At 56.3% G+C, this 21,400-nt stretch overlaps 1 protein-coding gene across 1 annotated transcript in view; it reads left to right on the top strand.

Annotated features, from left to right (window-relative positions):
• The first annotated feature begins 437 nt into the window (after positions 1–437).
• Positions 438–21,400, top strand: part of BCL3 (BCL3 transcription coactivator) — a 250,161-nt gene continuing 229,198 nt past the window's right edge. Inside the window, exons 1-2 of the mRNA XM_085615490.1 lie at positions 438–2,397; positions 19,702–19,879. Coding sequence (XP_085471616.1) covers positions 1,479–2,397; positions 19,702–19,879 — 1,097 coding nt within the window. The 5' untranslated portion in view covers positions 438–1,478. The remainder of the gene's footprint in view (positions 2,398–19,701; positions 19,880–21,400) is intronic.

Genomic DNA, 21,400 nt, shown 5'->3' with positions numbered 1-21,400 from the left:
TGATCTTTGCTCCCGTGACTTCCACCAGGTGAGGGGGCGGGAGGCTCTCACACTTCCCCACTGCCATCCGTGTGGGGGGGGGGGGTACATTCCCCCTCCCGACTGCCATCCTTGGAAGCCTGTGGGGGTGGTACTCACCCTCCCCACTGCTAACCGGGGGGGGGAGGGGGGGAAGGGGAACTCTCACCCTTCCCCACTGCCATGCGTGTGGGGGGGGGGGTACTCCCACCTCCCCACTGCCAGCCTTGGGGTTGGGGGGACGCACCCCCCTCCCTCCTTTGGAGCCAGAGAGGGGCTCCCTGGAGGGCCTGCGGGTGAGTGCCAGCCGACAAGGCTCTGCCCTGCCCTGGCCTTGTCCCGGATGGAGGCGGCAGGGGAGCCCCCGGGGGCGGGCTGGGAGCTGCCCTTCCTTCCCATGCGTGACTCGGCTCGAGTGAAGGAACTCCCCTTCAGGGAAGAGCCGCTCGCAAAAGTCCCTCCTCTTTCACGAGAAGGGCAGGGGAAGTCCCTCAGACGCAGCTGCCGCTTCCTAGACTGAGCTCAGTCTGCGAAGAGTCACTGAGGGCACAGGGGCCTGGGAAAAAGGAGCCTGCACAGAGGGCATAGGGGGGCCTTGCACAGAGGGCATTAGGGGGGCTGGCAAAGAGGACAGAGGGGGTCTGGCAAACAGGGCTGAGGGGTACCTGGCACAGAGGGGACCTGGGGCTCAGAGGCCTGAGGAGAACTCTTGACTCACTGAGGGCTGACCCCAGGCACAAGGAGCCTCTACCCCTGCCCTGGATAGGGTGAAGACGCGCCCTGGCTGAAAGGAATGCAATGCACCCCTAGCCTCAGAGAGACCTTCGAGGCGCCCCAAGGCACAGGAGCCCCGGACAAGGACTGACGGGCAGAGCCCCCCTGGTCTCGGTGAAAGCTGGACTTCAGAGGGCTGCAGGGCTGGGGTGGCAAGAGGGCCGAGACAAACCCTGGTGGACTTACAAGACAGAGGGCGCCCTGACTGAGGCCTGAGGGTCAGAAGCGACCGCCGGACTTCACTGGGCGGAGGCCTTCAGTGACCTTGAGGACACACCGCCCTCCTGGAAGGGGTATTCAGGACCAAGGCGCCCACCTGGCATCAGAGCCCTCGGGATTGGGTGGTTTCTAACCCCAGAATAAAACTCCAAAGGAGCTGGGATATCAGTCGCCAGCAGGTGTGAGGAAGTCAGTGACCTCAGGCAAATCAAAGCATCAGAGCCCCTGGATGCGGTCACTTCCAGGACGCACGTGACCTCTGACCCCAAAGGCAGGAGCTTGGAAGCCCAATCTGTCCAACAGTGGACATTCTTGCATGGGAGAAGCGCATGCTGGGGTGCTGTGAACCCAGACTGTGCCCGCCAGTGACCCCCTCCCGTGCCTGAGGATGCCATCAGAGGAGAGCTTGTAAGGGCTGTGCCCAGAGGTGCCTTCCCTTGATCCCTGCAGGGCGCTGCCCTCCGTGGATGATATTCGACGCCAGCCCGCGGGAGGCTCTTGCCACCCGGGGGGGAAGGAAGTCCACTGGCCACGGGGCCATGGAAGAGGGCCCCTGCTCGGAGGAAGCCTCTCCCCTAGACCTCCGGACCAAGAGGACCCAATATACCCCCAGTCAGTGCAAGAGCAGCGGGCACCAGATGGGCACCGCACCGGACGACAGGAAACCCACTGAAAGGTGCCAAATGACATCCAGGCCACCCGAAGCTAGGTACATGCCACCCCCGGGGGCGCCGCAAGTGCTCCACTCCACACTGCTGCACTACGCGCCTCTGGGGACCTCTGCCTTCCAACACCAGGCACAGGGGGGCATCCAGCACGCGGGGGTCATGGACGTGCACCCCTCTTTGGCACCCTCTGTCCACGGGCGAGACAGCACCCACCCTCCCGTGGGCATCCCCGAGGAGCGACCAGAAATCTGGAGAAGCCAGGAGAATTCTGTGTGCCCCGTGCCAGCTGCCACTGTCACCCCATCCCCACGCCCAGGGGAGCGAACCGGATTCCAGAGCCCCAAAACCGCCAGCCCGCTGGAGGTCCTTCCTGATGGTCCCTCCCCCACCCAGGAGCCGGCGGGCACCCACCGGGCACTCGGGGGCGGAGAGGGGGAAGCTCCGTGGGGGGCAAAGAGCTCGGAGAAGGCGCAGAACTCCTTACCCCTGCGCAAGCGGCGCTACGCTGTCCAGGCCTGCGAGGGCACCACCCCCGCGCCTGGCACCAAAGTGCCCAAGGAGGAAGCAGGGGCACTGGGGGTGAAGGAAGAGCCCGGAGGACACGGGGGCGCATCACGGTACCCGCAGCAGCCTCTCTCCTTCAGCCACGGCTGCGCCCACCCAGGCATGGGGGGTTCGTACCTGGACGAGTGCGCACGACCGGCGGCCTTCTACCCAGGTGAGGAGAGGTCAGGGGAGCCTTCCGCAGAGGGCACAGGTGTGTGTGTGTGGGGGGGGGGAGGCGGCACCTCAGGCGCCCCCGGGGCTGGGTCTGGGTACCACATGCGTCTGGTTTGTTCTTCCTGCGGGTGGGAAGCTGGGAGGGAGGCGCTTGCGCCGTGGGAGCCCCGCACCAGCCTGTTTATGTCTGTGTAATCCGTCTTCCTGTGATTTTGGAGGGGGTCAGGGGGTACCCCGAGAGATTCTGCTGAGGGTGACAGCTGTATGCCCCTTACCGGGTCTGGTGGCCTGCTGGACTAATGTGTCCACTGCAGGGGCCTGTGTTCAAGCTCATGGACACAGGTTCAACTCGCGGGGGGTCCAGTCAGCCTTTCATCCTTCTGAAGTCGATAACATGAGTAACATTGATTTGGGTAATAAACCCCCAAGGTACCCTTCTGGGTGCGCTTACAGATACAGATTATGCTATGACGCCTCGCATCCTCTGTACCGCAGCATCCATCACAAGACCACCTGCCCCCGGACGGGCGAGAGGCGCACCCCCCCCCCCCCCCCCCCCACAGCAGCCACGCGCGCCTCTGCAGGGCCCGGCAGCGTACGCAACAGCGCTGGACTGGCTGACAGGTCACAACACTCGCTCTCTAACAACACCAGCACAAACAAGGCTACGTTTAAAACTAGCGTGACTTCTGAGCAACACCCCAGATGCACCAGAATCATGCCACCATGCAAGCAACACGCTACAAGGATCATACCAAAGGCAACACTTGCCCTCCAGTAACACCACCACAAATAAAGCCACTTGAAAAAGCAGTGTGACATTCGTAGCAGCACCCCAGGTGCAGCGTCATCAAGCCAACGTGTAAGCATGGCACCACACATCACCACTCCGCCATGTAAGTAACACACAACCAAAGAGCATACAAATGCCCACACTTGCCCTCCAACAACACCACCACAAATAAAGCTATTGTAAAAAGCAGTGGGACGTTAGTAGCAGCACATCAGACGCAACATCATCATGCAAGCAACACAGCACCACCGGCCATACAAATGTTAGCACCGCCCTACAACAGCACCATTCACAAACAGAGCTACTCAAAATGCCAATCTGACAATCATAAGAACAAGTCACCAGATACACCAGCAGCACAGCACCCTGCAAACCGCACAGCACCATGGGTTATACAAAAGGCAAGCCTGTTCCTTCAAGGACACCTCCCACAAACAGAGCTTATGAAAAATGCCAATGTGACAATATTAAGAGAACTTGAACCACACTCCTACACGACGACACCGTGCACGCAACACAACACAACACAACAAGGCTGTTTAGGAGGCAGCACGGGGGTGGGGTGGTCTACGGCACAAACATGACCTTGAAATCCCTCTGAGTCAGGGCATGTTGTGCCGACAGCAGAGCTCGGAAAGAGATGAGGCAATTACTGCCCTGTGTTAATGCCCTGCTATCTGCCGCCCGGGCTCCAACTCGGAGGTTAATGCCCTGCTATCTGCCGCCCGGGCTCCAACTCGGAGGTTGATGCCTGCGCTGAAGACAGGACAGGGGGTCGCACAGACCCCTTCTGCGTCGGCGCAGGGAACGGGTCATCAACAGGACCCTGGGGCCCAACAAGACCCGCCAAAAAGAAGCCTTCTCAAAATGCCAGTGTACCAATCCCAACAGAGCACACCGGGCACCCATGCAAGCAACCCAGCACCAGGAGACAACACTGCTCGCCACCCTCACCAACCACGAAGAAACCTAGTGATGCCTGTGTGCCAATCACAATAAAACCTACTGATGCCTGTGTGCCAATCACAATAAAACCTACCGATGCCTGTGTGCCAAGCACAATAAAACCTACCGATGCCTGTGTGCCAAGCACAATGAAACCTACTGATGCCTGTGTGCCAACCACAAACAAACCTACTGATGCCTGTGTGCCAATCACAATAAAACCTACTGATGCCTGTGTGCCAATCACAAACAAACCTACCGATGCCTGTGTGCCAAGCACAATAAAACCTACTGATGCCTGTGTGCCAAGCACCATGAAACATACCGATGCCTGTGTGCCAATCACAATAAAACCTACAGATGCCTGTGTGCCAATCACAAACAAACCTACTGATGCCTGTGTGCAAATCACAATAAAACCTACCGATGCCTGTGTGCCAATCATAAACAAACCTACTGATGCCTGTGTGCCAATCACAATAAAACCTACCGATGCCTGTGTGCCAATCACAATAAAATCTACCGATGCCTGTGTGCCAATCACAAACAAACCTACAGATGCCTGTGTGCCAATCACAATAAAACCTACAATGCCTGTGTGCCAATCACAATAAAACCTACCGATGCCTGTGTGCCAATCACAAACAAACCTACTGATGCCTGAGTGCCAATCACAATAAAACCTACCGATGCCTGTGTGCCAATCACAAACAAACCTACTGATGCCTGTGTGCCAATCACAATAAAACCTACCGATGCCTGTGTGACAATCACAAAAAAACCTACCGATGCCTGTGTGCCAATCACAAACAAACCTACTGATGCCTGTGTGCCAATCACAATAAAACCTACAGATGCCTGTGTGCCAATCACAATAAAACCTACCGATGCCTGTGTGCCAATCACAAACAAACCTACTGATGCCTGTGTGCCAATCACAATAAAACCTACAATGCCTGTGTGCCAATCACAATAAAACCTACCGATGCCTGTGTGCCAATCACAAACAAACCTACTCATGCCTGTGTGACAATCACAATAAAACCTACCGATGCCTGTGTGCCAATCACAAACAAACCTACTGATGCCTGTGTGACAATCACAATAAAACCTACCGATGCCTGTGTGCCAATCACAATAAAACCTACCGATGCCTGTGTGCCAATCACAAACAAACCTACTGATGCCTGTGTGCCAATCACAATAAAACCTACAATGTCTGTGTGCCAATCACAATAAAACCTACCGATGCCTGTGTGCCAATCACAAACAAACCTACTGATGCCTGTGTGCCAATCACAATAAAACCTACAGATGCCTGTGTAAGAATCACAAACAAACCTTCTGATGCCTTTGGGGCCATCACAAACATACCTACCGATGCCTTTGTGGCAATCACGATAAATCCTAATGCACACTCCAGAACCCCCATCACACACAGCCAGCAGAGACACAAGCCATTGTAGGACAGCCTTCAGTATCACAAGCCCAGACACAGAACACACGTCATTTGTATTTGTATTTTGTTTTTATATAGCGCATATATACCGACAGGTCTCTTAGCGCTTGACAGAAGAGAGACGGCATTCAGGCCGAGAAGGACAGTCATGGCCACACAGCAAGTCCGGCCTCACGCATACACAACGCAATACACGTTATCGAATACCCAGCAATTCCTGAGCGCTAGTAGGAAAGGAAGCGCACACAGACTCTGACACCTACAGCGCCGCGAAGCCAGAAACGCAGGTGCGTAGGTGTGCGCTATGCAAACACCGTCACAATCAGATGTCGGCATTTCCGCAACTCTGTCTGCTGCCAGCCTTACAGCTTGTTGTTTCTTCTCTGCGATCATTCTAGCTTTGCTCTGGCCTGGACTTTTTGACGATTTAGGACATGAATCACCTCGTTCCAAAAACCGTGGCTTCAGGCGCATTCAGAACACTCCTGCAGGACGGAGACCCCATGCTGTAGCATCTTCAGTTATTAACCAGCCTTGGAAAACAAAAAAAAACGAGTAAGGTGTAAGCTATGGGTGTAGGAGTGTGATCGTGAATTCCATTGGTTGCAGGAGAGTGGGCGTGGAGGCCAGTGTCAGCACCAGAGTGGCCATGGAGGCCAGTGATCGCAGGAGAGTGGCCATGGAGGCCAGTGTCTGCACCAGAGTGGCCATGGAGGCCAGTGATCGCAGGAGAGTGGCCATGGAGGCCAGTGTCTGCACCAGAGTGGCCATGGAGACCAGTGATCGCAGGAGAGTGGCAATGGAGGCCAGTGTCTGCACCAGAGTGGCCATGGAGGCCAGTGATCGCAGGAGAGTGGCCATGGAGGCCAGTGTCTGCACCAGAGTGGCCATGGAGACCAGTGATCGCAGGAGAGTGGCAATGGAGGCCAGTGTCTGCACCAGAGTGGTCATGGAGGCCAGTGTCAGCACCAGAGTGGCCATGGAGGCCAGTGATCGCAGGAGAGTAGCCATGGAGGCCAGTGTCTGCACTAGAGTGGCCATGGAGGCCAGTGTCGGCACAAGAGTGGCCATGGAGGCCAGTGATCGCAGGAGAGTGCCCATGGAGGCCAGTGTCTGCACCAGAGTGGCCATGGAGGCCAGTGATCGCAGGAGAGTGGCCATGGAGGCCAGCGTCTGCACCAGAGTGGCCATGGAGGCCAGTGTCGGCACCAGAATGTCCATGGAGGCCAGTGATCGCAGGAGAGTGCCCATGGAGGCCAGTGTCTGCACCAGAGTGGCAATGGAGGCCAGTGTCAGCACCAGAGTGGCCGCAAAGGCCAGTATCGGCACCAGAGTGGCCATGGAGGCCAGTGATCGCATGAGAGTGGCCATGGAGGTCAGTGTCTGCACCAGAGTGGCCATGGAGGCCAGTGATCGCAGGAGAGTGGCCATGGAGGCCAGTATCTGCACCAGAGTGGCCATTGGGGCCAGTGATCGTGGGAGAGTGGCAATGGAAGCCAGTGTCGGCACCAGAGTGGCCATGGAGGCCAATGTCTGCACCAGAGTGGCCGCGAAGGCCAATGTCTGTACCAGAGCGGCCAAGGAGGCCAGTGATCTCAGGAGAGTGGCCATGTAGGCCAGTGTGTGCACCTGAGTGGCCACGAAGGCCAGTGTCGTCACCAGAGTGGCCATGGAGGCCAGTGATCACAGGAGAGTGGCGTGGAGGCCAGTTTCAGCACCAGAGTGGCCGCGAAGGCCAGTGTCAGCACCAGAGTGGCCATGGAGGCCAGTGTCTGCACCAGAGTGGCCATTGAGGCCAGTGATCGCAGGAGAGTGGCCATGGAAGCCAGTGTCTGCACCAGAGTGGCCATGGAGGCCAGTGACTGCAGGGGAGTGGCCATGAAGGCCAGTGATCACAGGAGAGGAGGCATGGAGGCCAGTGACTGCAGGGAAGTGGCCATGAAGGCCAGTGAACGCAGGAGAGTGGCCATGCAAGCTAGTGATCGCAGGAGAGTGGCCATGGAGGGCAGTGTCGGCACCAGAGTGGTCATGGAGGCCAGTGTGAGCACCAGAGTGGACATGGAGGCCAGTGTTGGCACCAGAGTGGCCATGGAGGCCAGGGTCGGCACCAGAGTGTCGGCACCAGAGTGGCCATGGAGGCCAGTGTCGGCACCAGAGTGGCCATGGAGGCCAGTGTCTGCACCAGAGTGGCCACGGAGGCCATTGATCGCAGGAGAGTGGCCATGGAGGCCAGTGTGTGCATCTGAGTGGCCACGAAGGCCAGTGTCGTCACCAGAGTGGCCATGGAGGCCAGTGATCACAGGAGAGTGGCGTGGAGGCCAGTGTCAGCACCAGAGTGGCCGCGAAGGCCAGTGTCAGCACCAGAGTGGCCATGGAGGCCAGTGTCTGCACCAGAGTGGCCATTGAGGCCAGTGATCGCAGGAGAGTGGCCATGAAGGCCAGTGTCTGCACCAGAGTGGCAGCGAAGGCCAGTGTCGGCACCAGAGTGGCCATGGAGGCCAGTGATCACAGGAGAGTGGCGTGGAGGCCAGTGTCAGCACCAGAGTGGCCGCGAAGCCCAGTGTCAGCACTAGAGTGGCCATGGAGGCCAGTGTCTGCACCAGAGTGGCCATTGAGGCCAGTGATCGCAGGAGAGTGGCCATGGAAGCCAGTGTCGGCACCAGAGTGGCCATGGAGGCCAGTGACTGCAGGGGAGTGGCCATGAAGGCCAGTGACTGCAGAGAAGTGGCCATGAAGGCCAGTGATCACAGGAGAGGAGGCATGGAGGCCAGTGACTGCAGGGAAGTGGCCATGAAGGCCAGTGAACGCAGGAGAGTGGCCATGCAAGCTAGTGATCGGAGGAGAGTGGCCATGGAGGGCAGTGTCGGCACCAGAGTGGTCATGGAGGCCAGTGTGAGCACCAGAGTGGACATGGAGGCCAGTGTTGGCACCAGAGTGGCCATGGAGGCCAGGGTCGGCACCAGAGTGTCGGCACCAGAGTGGCCATGGAGGCCAGTGTCGGCACCAGAGTGGCCATGGAGGCCAGTGTCTGCACCAGAGTGGCCACGGAGGCCATTGATCGCAGGAGAGTGGCCATGGAGGCCAGTGTGTGCATCTGAGTGGCCACGAAGGCCAGTGTCGTCACCAGAGTGGCCATGGAGGCCAGTGATCACAGGAGAGTGGCGTGGAGGCCAGTGTCAGCACCAGAGTGGCCGCGAAGGCCAGTGTCAGCACCAGAGTGGCCATGGAGGCCAGTGTCTGCACCAGAGTGGCCATTGAGGCCAGTGATCGCAGGAGAGTGGCCATGAAGGCCAGTGTCTGCACCAGAGTGGCAGCGAAGGCCAGTGTCGGCACCAGAGTGGCCATGGAGGCCAGTGATCACAGGAGAGTGGCCTGGAGGCCAGTGTCAGCACCAGAGTGGCCGCGAAGCCCAGTGTCAGCACTAGAGTGGCCATGGAGGCCAGTGTCTGCACCAGAGTGGCCATTGAGGCCAGTGATCGCAGGAGAGTGGCCATGAAGGCCAGTGTCTGCACCGGAGTGGCAGCGAAGGCCAGTGTCGGTACCAGAGTGGCCATGGAGGCCAGTGTTGGCACCAGAGTGGCGTGTAGGCCAGTGTCTGCACCAGTGTGGCTATGGAGGCCAGTGTCAGCACCAGAGTGGTGTGGAGGCCAGTGTCGGCACCAGAGTGGCCATGGAGGCCAGTGATCACAGGAGAGTGGCTATGGAGGCCAGTGTCTGCACCAGAGTGGCCCTGGAGGCCAGTGATCGCAGGAGAGTGGCCATGGAGGCCAGTGTCTGCACCAGAGTGGTCATGGAGGCCAGTGACTGCAGGGGAGTGGCCATGAAGGCCAGTGACTTCAGGGAAGTGGCCATGAAGGCCAGTGATCACAGGAGAGGGGGCATGGAGGCCAGTGACTGCAGAGAAGTGGCCATGAAGGCCAGTGATCGCAGGAGAGTGGCCATGGAAGCCAGTGATCGCAGGAGAGTGGCCATGGAAGCCAGTTCCTGCACCAGAGAGGCCATGAAGGCAAGTGATCGCAGGAGAGTGGCAATGGAGGGCAGTGTTGGCACCAGAGTGGTCGTGGAGGCCAGTGTTTGCACCAGAGTGGCCATGGAGGCCAGTCTCGGCATCAGAGTGGGAATGGAGGCCAGTGTCGGCACCAGAGTGTCGGCACCAGAGTGGCCATGGAGGGCAGTGTCGGCACCAGAGTGGCCATGGAGGCCTGTGATTGCAGGAGAGTGGCCATGGAGGCCAGTGTCAGCACCAGAGTGGCCATGGAGGCCAGTGTGTGCACCAGAGTGGCCATGGAGACCAGTGTCAGCACCAGAGTGGCCATGGAGGCCAGTGTCGGCACCAGAGTGGGAATGGAGGCCAGTGTCGGCACCAGAGTGTCGGCACCAGAGTGGCCATGGAGGGCAGTGTGTGCACCAGAGTGGCCATGGAGGCCAGTGTCGGCACCAGAGTGGCCATGGAGGCCTGTGATCGCAGGAGAGTGGCCATGGAGGACAGTGTCAGCACCAGAGTGGCCATGGAGGCCAGTGTGTGCACCAGAGTGGCCATGGAGACCAGTGTCGGCACCAGAGTGGCCATGGAGGCCAGTGTCGGCACCAGAGTGGGAATGGAGGCCAGTGTCGGCACCAGAGTGTCGGCACCAGAGTGGCCATGGAGGGCAGTGTCGGCACCAGAGTGGCCATGGAGGCCAGTGTCGGCACCAGAGTGGCCATGGTGGCCTGTGATCGCAGGAGAGTGGCCATGGAGGACAGTGTCAGCACCAGAGTGGCCATGGAGGCCAGTGTGTGCACCAGAGTGGCCATGGAGACCAGTGTCAGCACTAGAGTGGCCATGGAGGCCAGTGATCGCAGGAGAGTGGCCATGGAGGGCAGTGTCGGCACCAGAGTGGTCATGGAGGCCAGTGTGAGCACCAGAGTGGACATGGAGGCCAGTGTTGGCACCAGAGTGGCCATGGAGGCCAGGGTCGGCACCAGAGTGTCGGCACCAGAGTGGCCATGGAGGCCAGTGTCGGCACCAGAGTGGCCATGGAGGCCAGTGTCTGCACCAGAGTGGCCACGGAGGCCATTGATCGCAGGAGAGTGGCCATGGAGGCCAGTGTGTGCATCTGAGTGGCCACGAAGGCCAGTGTCGTCACCAGAGTGGCCATGGAGGCCAGTGATCACAGGAGAGTGGCGTGGAGGCCAGTGTCAGCACCAGAGTGGCCGCGAAGGCCAGTGTCAGCACCAGAGTGGCCATGGAGGCCAGTGTCTGCACCAGAGTGGCCATTGAGGCCAGTGATCGCAGGAGAGTGGCCATGAAGGCCAGTGTCTGCACCAGAGTGGCAGCGAAGGCCAGTGTCGGCACCAGAGTGGCCATGGAGGCCAGTGATCACAGGAGAGTGGCGTGGAGGCCAGTGTCAGCACCAGAGTGGCCGCGAAGCCCAGTGTCAGCACTAGAGTGGCCATGGAGGCCAGTGTCTGCACCAGAGTGGCCATTGAGGCCAGTGATCGCAGGAGAGTGGCCATGAAGGCCAGTGTCTGCACCGGAGTGGCAGCGAAGGCCAGTGTCGGTACCAGAGTGGCCATGGAGGCCTGTGATCACAGGAGAGTGGCCATGGAGGCCAGTGTCTGCACCAGAGTGGGACTGGAGGCCAGTGTCGGCACCAGAGTGTCGGCACCAGAGTGGCCATGGAGGGCAGTGTCGGCACCAGAGTGGCCATGGAGGCCAGTGTCGGCACCAGAGTGGCCATGGAGACCAGTGTCGGCACTAGAGTGGCCATGGAGGCCAGTGATCGCAGGAGAGTGGCCATGGAGGTCAGTGTCTGCACCAGAGTGGCCATGGAGGCCAGTGATCGCAGGAGAGTTGCAATGGAGGCCAGTGTCAGCACCAGAGTGGGAATGGAGGCCAGTGTCGGCACCAGAGTGTCGGCACCAGAGTGGCCATGGAGGGCAGTGTCGGCACCAGAGTGGCCATGGAGGCCAGTGTCAGCACCAGAGTGGCCATGGAGGCCAGTGTCTGCACCAGAGTGGGAATGGAGGCCAGTGTCGGCACCAGAGTGTCGGCACCAGAGTGGCCATGGAGTGCAGTGTCGGCACCAGAGTGGCCATGGAGGCCAGTGTCGGCACCAGAGTGGCCATGGAGACCAGTGTCGGCACTAGAGTGGCCATGGAGGCCAGTGATCACAGGAGAGTGGCCATGGAGGTCAGTGTCTGCACCAGAGTGGCCATGGAGGCCAGTGATCGCAGGAGAGTGGCCATGGAGGCCAGTGTCTGCACCAGAGTGGGAATGGAGGCCAGTGTCGGCACCAGAGTGTCGGCACCAGAGTGGCCATGGAGGGCAGTGTCGGCACCAGAGTGGCCATGGAGGCCAGTGTCGGCACCAGAGGGGCCATGGAGGCCTGTGATCACAGGAGAGTGGCCATGGAGGCCAGTGTCTGCACCAGAGTGGGACTGGAGGCCAGTGTCGGCACCAGAGTGTCGGCACCAGAGTGGCCATGGAGGGCAGTGTCGGCACCAGAGTGGCCATGGAGGCCAGTGTCGGCACCAGAGTGGCCATGGAGACCAGTGTCGGCACTAGAGTGGCCATGGAGGCCAGTGATCGCAGGAGAGTGGCCATGGAGGTCAGTGTCTGCACCAGAGTGGCCATGGAGGCCAGTGATCGCAGGAGAGTTGCAATGGAGGCCAGTGTCAGCACCAGAGTGGGAATGGAGGCCAGTGTCGGCACCAGAGTGTCGGCACCAGAGTGGCCATGGAGGGCAGTGTCGGCACCAGAGTGGCCATGGAGGCCAGTGTCGGCACCAGAGTGGCCATGGAGGCCAGTGTCTGCACCAGAGTGGGAATGGAGGCCAGTGTTGGCACCAGAGTGTCGGCACCAGAGTGGCCATGGAGGGCAGTGTCGGCACCAGAGTGGCCATGGAGGCCAGTGTCGGCACCAGAGTGGCCATGGAGACCAGTGTCGGCACTAGAGTGGCCATGGAGGCCAGTGATCACAGGAGAGTGGCCATGGAGGTCAGTGTCTGCACCAGAGTGGCCATGGAGGCCAGTGATCGCAGGAGAGTGGCCATGGAGGCCAGTGTCTGCACCAGAGTGGGAATGGAGGCCAGTGTCAGCACCAGAGTGTCGGCACCAGAGTGGCCATGGAGGGCAGTGTCGGCACCAGAGTGGCCATGGAGGCCAGTGTCGGCACCAGAGTCGCCATGGAGGACAGTGTCAGCACCAGAGTGGCCATGGAGGCCAGTGTGTGCACCAGAGTGGCCATGGAGACCAGTGTCAGCACCAGAGTGGCCATGGAGGCCAGTGTCGGCACCAGAGTGGGAATGGAGGCCAGTGTCGGCACCAGAGTGTCGGCACCAGAGTGGCCATGGAGGGCAGTGTCGGCACCAGAGTGGCCATGGAGGCCAGTGTCGGCACCAGAGTGGCCATGGAGGCCTGTGATCGCAGGAGAGTGGCCATGGAGGACAGTGTCAGCACCAGAGTGGCCATGGAGGCCAGTGTGTGCACCAGAGTGGCCATGGAGGCCAGTGTCGGCACCAGAGTGGCCATGGAGGCCTGTGATCGCAGGAGAGTGGCCATGGAGGACAGTGTCAGCACCAGAGTGGCCATGGAGGCCAGTGTGTGCACCAGAGTGGCCATGGAGACCAGTGTCGGCACCAGAGTGGCCATGGAGGCCAGTGTCGGCACCAGAGTGGGAATGGAGGCCAGTGTCGGCACCAGAGTGTCGGCACCAAAGTGGCCATGGAGGGCAGTGTCGGCACCAGAGTGGCCATGGAGGCCAGTGTCGGCACCAGAGTGGCCATGGAGGCCTGTGATCGCAGGAGAGTGGCCATGGAGGCCAGTGTCTGCACCAGAGTGGGAATGGAGGCCAGTGTCGGCACCAGAGTGTCGGCACCAGAGTGGCCATGGAGGGCAGTGTCGGCACCAGAGTGGCCATGGAGGACAGTGTCGGCACCAGAGTGGCCATGGAGACCAGTGTCGGCACTAGAGTGGCCATGGAGGCCAGTGATCGCAGGTGAGTGGCCATGGAGGTCAGTGTCTGCACCAGAGTGGCCATGGAGGCCAGTGATCGCAGGAGAGTTGCAATGGAGGCCAGTGTCGGCACCAGAGTGGCATGGAGGCCAGTGACTGCAGGGAAGTGGCCATGAAGGCCAGTGAATGCAGGGAAGTGGCCATTAAGGCCAGTGACTGCAGGAAAGTGGCCATGAAGGCCAGTGACTGTGGGGGAGTGGCCTTGGAAGCCAATGACTTCAGGAATGTGTCCATGGAGGCCAGTCATTGCAGGAGTGTGGCTGTGAAGGCCAACGGTTGCAGTTAAGCAGCTGAGAAGGCCAATGATTGCAGGAAAGTGGCCATAAAGGCCAGTGGTTGAAGGAGAGTGGTTGCGAAGGCCAGTGTCTGCACCAGAGTGGCCATGGAGGCCAGTAATTGCAGGAGAGTGGGCGTGGAGGCCAGTGACTGCAGGGGAGTGGCCACTGTAGGAGAGTAGGATCTGCTTCACATGGGTACCCCCACTTTTTGCTGATGTTTCACTGTTTTTCGACCTTAGTCTGGCTGTGGCCCTGCTAATCAGGACCACAGCCTTCCTCTCTAAAATGGTTTCCATGTACATTAGGTACATATCTAATTGGATTCTGGAGTGCCTTATAAGCCCCTAGTATATGGTATACTATGTACCTAGGGCATAGGTTCCTCAGAGGCCTACCAGGGGCTGCAGCATGTATTATGCCACCCCTGGGAAGCACTCCAAAATGACACCACAGGTCTGCTACTGCAGCCTGGGTAAGGGTGTGCTTGCACCCCTTACTGTGGTATAGGCTACCTATATCACTACCCTATACAGACACATATAAACCTATAAGCCACTCCTATGGCAGGCCTTGACAAACCTGAAGGCAGAGTGCTTGGTTTTGTGTGAGAGGGTGCCCAAGCATGAGCTGAGCCCCTCTGCAGCTTTCGGAAATACTTCCTCATGGCTGTTCTGTGATACAGTCGCACTGCTGCGTGCACAAGTCCACAATGCGTCAAATTTGTCCTTGTTTTATAGAATATTCGTTCAGTTCTCTTCTCCAACTTGACTCCACTTAATCCACACTTGAAGAACCATGCTAATTTTCCAGGTTTCCTATATTTATGATGAGACCATCCGGACTTTTATCACAAACACGATAAACGCATGATTCATCCCAGGCATGTTCTTCATTAAAACCCAATGCATTTCGGACTCCACGAGTCCTTCGTCAGGGGTAACTACAAATGAAACATGTTGTAATTAATAATCAACATCTGCATATAATATAATACATCTGTTCAACAATGTTACTACCAACAGCAATGATCTACTGTGCTTTGAAGATTATTATGCTAAAATGTGCAAAAAAATTTAAATAAACAAACATCCCCCTCGCTCTCATTCTCCCATAATCACCCCCTTCTATACTATGCTGCGAAACTTCTTAGCTAACTATGTACTTTTCCTGTGTGTTTGTAAAAAACCCTTTTCATAACCAGCCACTCGCGTTTAAACACATCTGAACAGCCCCTCTGTGTAGCACACTGTTTCTGCACCACCAGTAGTTTACTTCCGTTATAATTTTCTCCCCTCCTCATTAAAGCATTCCGCCCGTAAGATCCCTTCCTCTATTTACCCATTTTAAACGAACAAGCCCGGTTATGTTCAACGTGGTGCTCACGTACCTGCTCAGGGATATTACAGACTCACAATCCTCATCTCGAAGACAAAATGTTACCCCGCCTGTAGTAACGCTCGGTTTTTAAACCTCGCGTGTGAATTAAAGTCCCTCCCTAATGCGCGCGTGTGCTGATTAAACACCTGATCTAAACCATTACCTCTTCGCAATTAACAAAGACTACAGTCCCCAAAGTGCTTTGCTGTTCTTAATTTCGATTCCTGTGACAACATTAATGTGTTTAAAAAATGCACTCCAAAATAAAACCATCCTCAATTAATAAACGTGCAAAAAAACATGCACCTTGCTAAGTGCTACTTTCTCTGCAGTCGCAGCAGTGCGACTGGTTCGGGGCGCAATCACGCCCCATTTATTTCATTGTATATCAAGTGCCACCAGGGCAAGGCACTATACCAGTAACGCACGCACTCTTTGAGGATGTTTGGACAAACATTGGAATTAGGATTGAGCAATTGGTGTGCATTCCATTACTTTCTATCATTGTTCTGTTATACAGCCATACCATATACTCTTAAGTGCATTATAACCTCGCTGTAAATGCTAACTTTGGAATGGCTGCATCAAAACATGTCGTGTTTGGTGTCAAACACTTTGGAATACTACCCCCCACCAGTTCTGGTGGTGGGGGTAGCATTCCACCCTTCTAGAGGGATAGACATGTTCACACTGGCTAAACCCGGTAGGACTTTCCTGAGCCCTGGCATCAAAAAATGGATGCCTCTGCCACAGACACGGGTCTGGCCTCCTGCTGCTGACCGAAACTCCAGCAGGGGAGGCCTGGAAAATAGGTTTCCTGTTGAAGGGATGTGTAACCACCTCCCCAGACAGGCTGATGAGTATTGGGGCTGGGTGGGAGCACTCTCTGGTGCTTTGAAGTCCTGCACTGGGGGCACGTTTGCTGTCCCTGTGCATAGCCCAGTTCAAACCGGTTGCAGGGGCTACCTGCCCCTGCTCTGGCTCGAAACTGGTCAAACAAAATGGGTGTAACCACACCTCTTTCCATGCCACCCATAGGTGGGGCCTTAGAGTTAGTCCATCCCCTAAACTTACTATAAGTATAGGAATCCAGTCCCTAGGACTTTAGATTATCCTGGATGAAACTCTGCAACATATATCCTGGACCTTCGACTTTCTATCACGACTAGAAGACTGAAGAAATCTCCCTTGGGGTCAAGGAGTGACTCCCCTGCTTGGCAGGCACCAAAGAAGCAACTGACCGGTCTGCATCGCTGAAGCTCCTGCCGGACGCCGAAGTCTTTGCATCACCAGAGGTGGATTTCTGGACTTCCCCGAGGATACCCTGAGTCCAGAGCAAAGCTGAGGGCCGTGGCTGTCGTGGGTGACGTGGAACCATGACCCCTGAACACCGTGAACTTTTGCAGCAATGCTAGCTTCCTGGTCCTCCTCGAAGTTGTGCTTTGGGCTCCGAGTAGCCCCAGCCTTGAGCACCTCCTGCACTGAGGATTGTTGGTCTCCACTTTACGAGTGACCCGTGGGCCAGCTCCAAGTGCGACAGCTCGAGGCTCCTTGCGATCATTAGGCCATTGGCTAGCAGGTCCCCACGAAGGCAACTCCTTTTCTGCTTGGGCGTTCCTGGTTTCTCCAGACGTGCCTTGACTTACCCTCACTGGGTGAGTCCCTCAGATCTTGCTGGTCTGCACCGCAGTCCTTTCTCTAATTTCCAGTGACTTGCCATTACCAAGGCTTGTTGGGTCCATTCTGGTCGCCTGCACCTCAGCACTCTACAGACTTCGTGGCACAGCTCGAATCCAGCTCGTGGACTTCGTCGACGCCTCCTGGACCTCGTGGCTGAATAGTTAAGACACCCATCAACTCACCTGAAGCACCCGACATCTGTGGGCATTGGTCCATCCTGCCCTAGGTTACTGGCAAGTGACCCAGACTCTGTCCCCTCTGCTTTCAGGTTTCTTCCATCCTAGATCTGGCCTTGGATCTCTTCGGACACTTCTCTTCACGGCCGCAGCAGTTCCTTGCAGTCTCCCATTGAAATCGACGACGCGACCCGATACCAAAAGACACTTATGCACACGGCTTCCCTGGGTGAGGTAACTCGAGTACTCCGGTGCTCTCGTGGGTGCTAGCTCTAGAACTTCTTAAGTCCAAAAGGGTTTGGTCCTGACTCGATTAGAAGTGTCCCTAATCTTTAAATTTCCAACCGCGATATTGCCCATAGAAGATAACGGGAACCCATGGTTGTGTTCTTACACTGCATACAGTCCCCGTGGGTCGCCTGTGTCACTACCTTGGGTGGTTCCTTGGGGTCCCAGCGATTCTACAGGCTATAGGCATTGTGTCTATTCCAGTTGTGGTTCTTATACCACTTTTTTGGTATATGGTTTGGTACGCCCCTAGGGCCCAAACGTGTATTTGTGCTATTACTGGTGATTGCTGACTTGTAAACTAAGTACTTCGAACTCCAGTCTCATAAAGAGACTAGAGGGGTGTGTTTTATCTTAAATACATATATTTTGTATATATACCTGGTGTGGTTGTCCTTTCATTTGATCATTCAAGAGGTTATAGACTGGTAAAACAAGCTGCTTTACATTCCTTCAAGACTTAGCCTGAAGGCTCCTCTCCATAGATACCACTAGGATAGCTTTCAATAAAGGTTGTCTTTAACCTATCACCATAAGGGGTTGTTTGGACTGATACAAGGTGCCCACTAGAACTAGTGGACACCATATATCAGGCCAACTTCTCACATGATGGGCCTGGCGAGAGATGTGACAGTCCTGCTGGAGATGTGACTGCCCTGCTAGAGATATGATGCTACTGGATAAAGATGTGACAGTCCTGCTAAACATGTGATGGTCCTGGATAGATATGCGACAGCCCTGCTAGAGATATGATGGTCCTGGATAGAGATGTGATGGTCCTGTATAGAGATGCGATGGTCCTGCTAGAGATATGATGGTCCTGGATAGAGATGTGATGGTCCTGTATAGAGATGTGATGGTCCTGTTAGAGATATGATGGTCCTGGATAGAGATGTGATGATCCTGTATAGAGATGTAATAGTACTGCTAGAGATATGATGGTCCTGGATAGAGATGTGATGGTCCTGGATAGAGATGTGATGGTCCTGGATAGAGAAGTGACTCTTCTGGATAGAGATGTGATGGTCCTGGATAGAGATGTGATGGTCATGGCTAAGATGTGATGGTCTTGCTAGAGATGTGATAGTCGTGGCTAGAGATGTGACAGCCTTGCTTGAGATATGAGAGTCTTGCTAGAGATGTGATGGTCTCGCTAGAGATGTGAGGGTTCTAACAAGAGACGGGACTATTCCAGCTTATGATGTTTTCACAGCCTGCCAGTAAGGATGGTGCATCAAACAAGAGGAGGAATGTTGTATGGCACAGGTGTCAGGAACATTTGTGATGGATAACACCTTATGTGATGTGTGCGACATTTTGTGAGGCATGCTTCTTCATTCATCCAGTACCACAGTCATGTGATGGGTAACTCACTCCATTGCAGCAGTACCACATCTTGTGACATGGCAAGGCATGGCACAACACCCTGCATGGGATGGTACATCATGCCTTGCTGGTTGCCACTTATTGCTACATCATTCAAGGTCCTCATGAGAAGGGCAGCACTTCATACAAGGGGTGACACATCATGTGAGGTTTGGCACATCCTACGAGGGGTGGTGCATCATGCGAGGAGAAGTACCTCTTGTGAAGGGCAGCACATCATGCAAGGGTTGTCCCATTATGCAAGGTAGGACACATCGTGAGAGGGATGGCGCATCATTCAATGGGTGGCACATCCTGTGAGTGGTGACACATTATGCGAGGAGTCGCACATTATGTGAGGGGTGGCACATCATGTGAGGAGCAGCTTATCATCTAAGGGGTGGCGGATCATGTGAGGGTCGGCACCTCTTGTGAAGGGCAACATGTCATGCAAGGGGCAGCACTTCTTACAAGGGATGACACATCGTGAGAGGGATGGTGCATCATTCGATGGGTGGCACATCCTGCGAGGGGTAACAAATTATGCGAGGGGTGGCATATCATAGAAGGAGTGACATATCATGCAAGGGGCAGCACATCATCGAAGGGGTGGCACATCATAGTAGGGGTGAAATATCATGCAAGGGGCAGCACATCATCCAAGGGGTGGCACATCATAGAAGGGGTGACATATCATGCAAGGGGTAGGACATCATCCAAGGGGTGGCACATTATAGAAGAGGTGGCATATCGTCAAAGAGGTGACAGATCATGCATGGGGTGGCACTGTTGTGGAGAGTAACACAGCATGCCTGTGGCAGCAAATCATTTAAGGGTGGCATCTCCTGCTGGGAGACTGGCACGGCTGTGCTCACATGACTCTTTGTGTCTTGTCGTCTTGTGTTCTCTAGTCTGGTATTAAGTCTTCTTTTCTTCAATGTTCCAGGTGCCCACTGCCCTTACCCACCGCACCACCTGCCTCTCCACCCATATCCTTCCCATGCCCTGGGGCAAGGAGCGATGCTGGGTATCCACACCTCCCCCTACCAGCTCATCTGCCCCCTGGAGAACCAGCTGAGCAGTGACATCGCCTTGGCATCGAGGCAGGACGAAGATGGTGACACGTAAGAGCACTTAAAGCTGTTTGTGGTCACGTGGGCTGGGTGGGGAGGGAGGGGGCCAGGGGTAAATTAATAGATAGGGCGGGGCAGGTGAATGGATAGGGGCAGGTGAATGGGGAGGCAAAGGGTGATTTAGGAATTCCTGGCACTCACTTATATATTACACTTAGTATCTATTAATGTAGCCTCGTGGGTGCGGTGCTCTTAACGGAGGGTGTCGACCCAGCACCCTCAGAAAAACCCAAGGGGTTCAAATAACTGCAACAAAGACTTAAGCAGATGCAAGATGTAGACACTATCTCTCGCTGCCAACACGTGTTTCGATCCGGCGTCTTGTCCCGGGATTTCTCGCTGCCAACACGTGTTTCGATCCGGCGTCTTGCCCCGGGACTTCTTCAGGGCCGCTTCCTTTTGGTGCGTATCTTGCTCCGGTCATGTGTTTCTCATGAGTTCCTTTTAATATCCAGGAAGCTGGTTTTAAAAGAATAAGACCCTCCAATTATAGAACAACACTCGGTGAATAACACAGAGCCAGACTGGCCTATAGGGCAATCAGGCAGTGCCCGACTCTGGTCTGGATTTTCCCGTGAGCCCGCTGAGAGCCCATTGCCATTCTTTGTCAGAACCGCCACGGAGCCGGAGCCGCGGAGACAGACGGACGGACGGACGGAACCTGCTGTTTTTCTACCCGCTCCCTATCCGCCTCCACGGCCTCTACGGCCCACTTCCATAGACTTCATAGATCTTTACAGAACTTTTCCTCCAGTATTCTCAGTGCATTTCTCAGCACGAGGTGCAGCCTTGCTCGCTCACACCACCCTCACCCTTCCCTGTCATCAGCCGGTGCTGCTGGCGTACCCCCCCCCCCAGCTGCAGCTGGAAGCTGAGAGCTGGAAGCCAGGTGTCACCGAGTGTCACACGGTGGACTGTGTGTGACAGCGCGAGGGCGGCTGTGTGGTGTTTACTGGAGGGCTCACCATTGTTTACTCAGCAGCCCTGGCCGCGGTGGGAGCAGAACGGAGAAGTGTGTTGTGGCTCTACACCAGATACAGCCACCCCCTCTCGCACTGCCCACCCTGCCCGCCCTGCTCGCCCTTACAGGTGACTGTTGTAATCATCAATCAATCAATCAATCATGAGTTTGTGAAGCGCTACTTCGCACCCGTGAGGGTCTCAAGGCGCTGGGGGAGGGGGGTTTCGCAGGTACCAGTCCATCAAGGAGGCGGTCTGTCGAAGAGCCAGGTTTTGAGGTTTCTTGTGAAGATGGGGAGAGATGTTGTCTGTCTGAGGTGGAGTGGGAGGGCATTCCAGGCTCTGGCCGCGAGGAAGGAGAAGGAGCGGCCGCCTGATCTGGTCTTTCTGGCGCGGGGGACCACGGCGTAGGAGAGTTGGGCTGATCGTAAGGTCATTTGGGGTGTGTGAAATTTAAGTCGGCTGTTCAAGTATGCTGGTTCGGTGTCGTGGAGGGCCTTGTGAGTGTGGGTGAGCATCTTGAAGGTGACTCTAGCTTCGATGGGTGATGTG

This window comes from Triturus cristatus, chromosome 7, assembly GCF_964204655.1.
Source record: "Triturus cristatus chromosome 7, aTriCri1.1, whole genome shotgun sequence".
NCBI classification, from domain to species: domain Eukaryota; kingdom Metazoa; phylum Chordata; class Amphibia; order Caudata; family Salamandridae; genus Triturus; species Triturus cristatus.
Note: the sequence above shows the minus strand (reverse complement) of the source record. Positions and strands in the feature narration are given on the sequence as shown.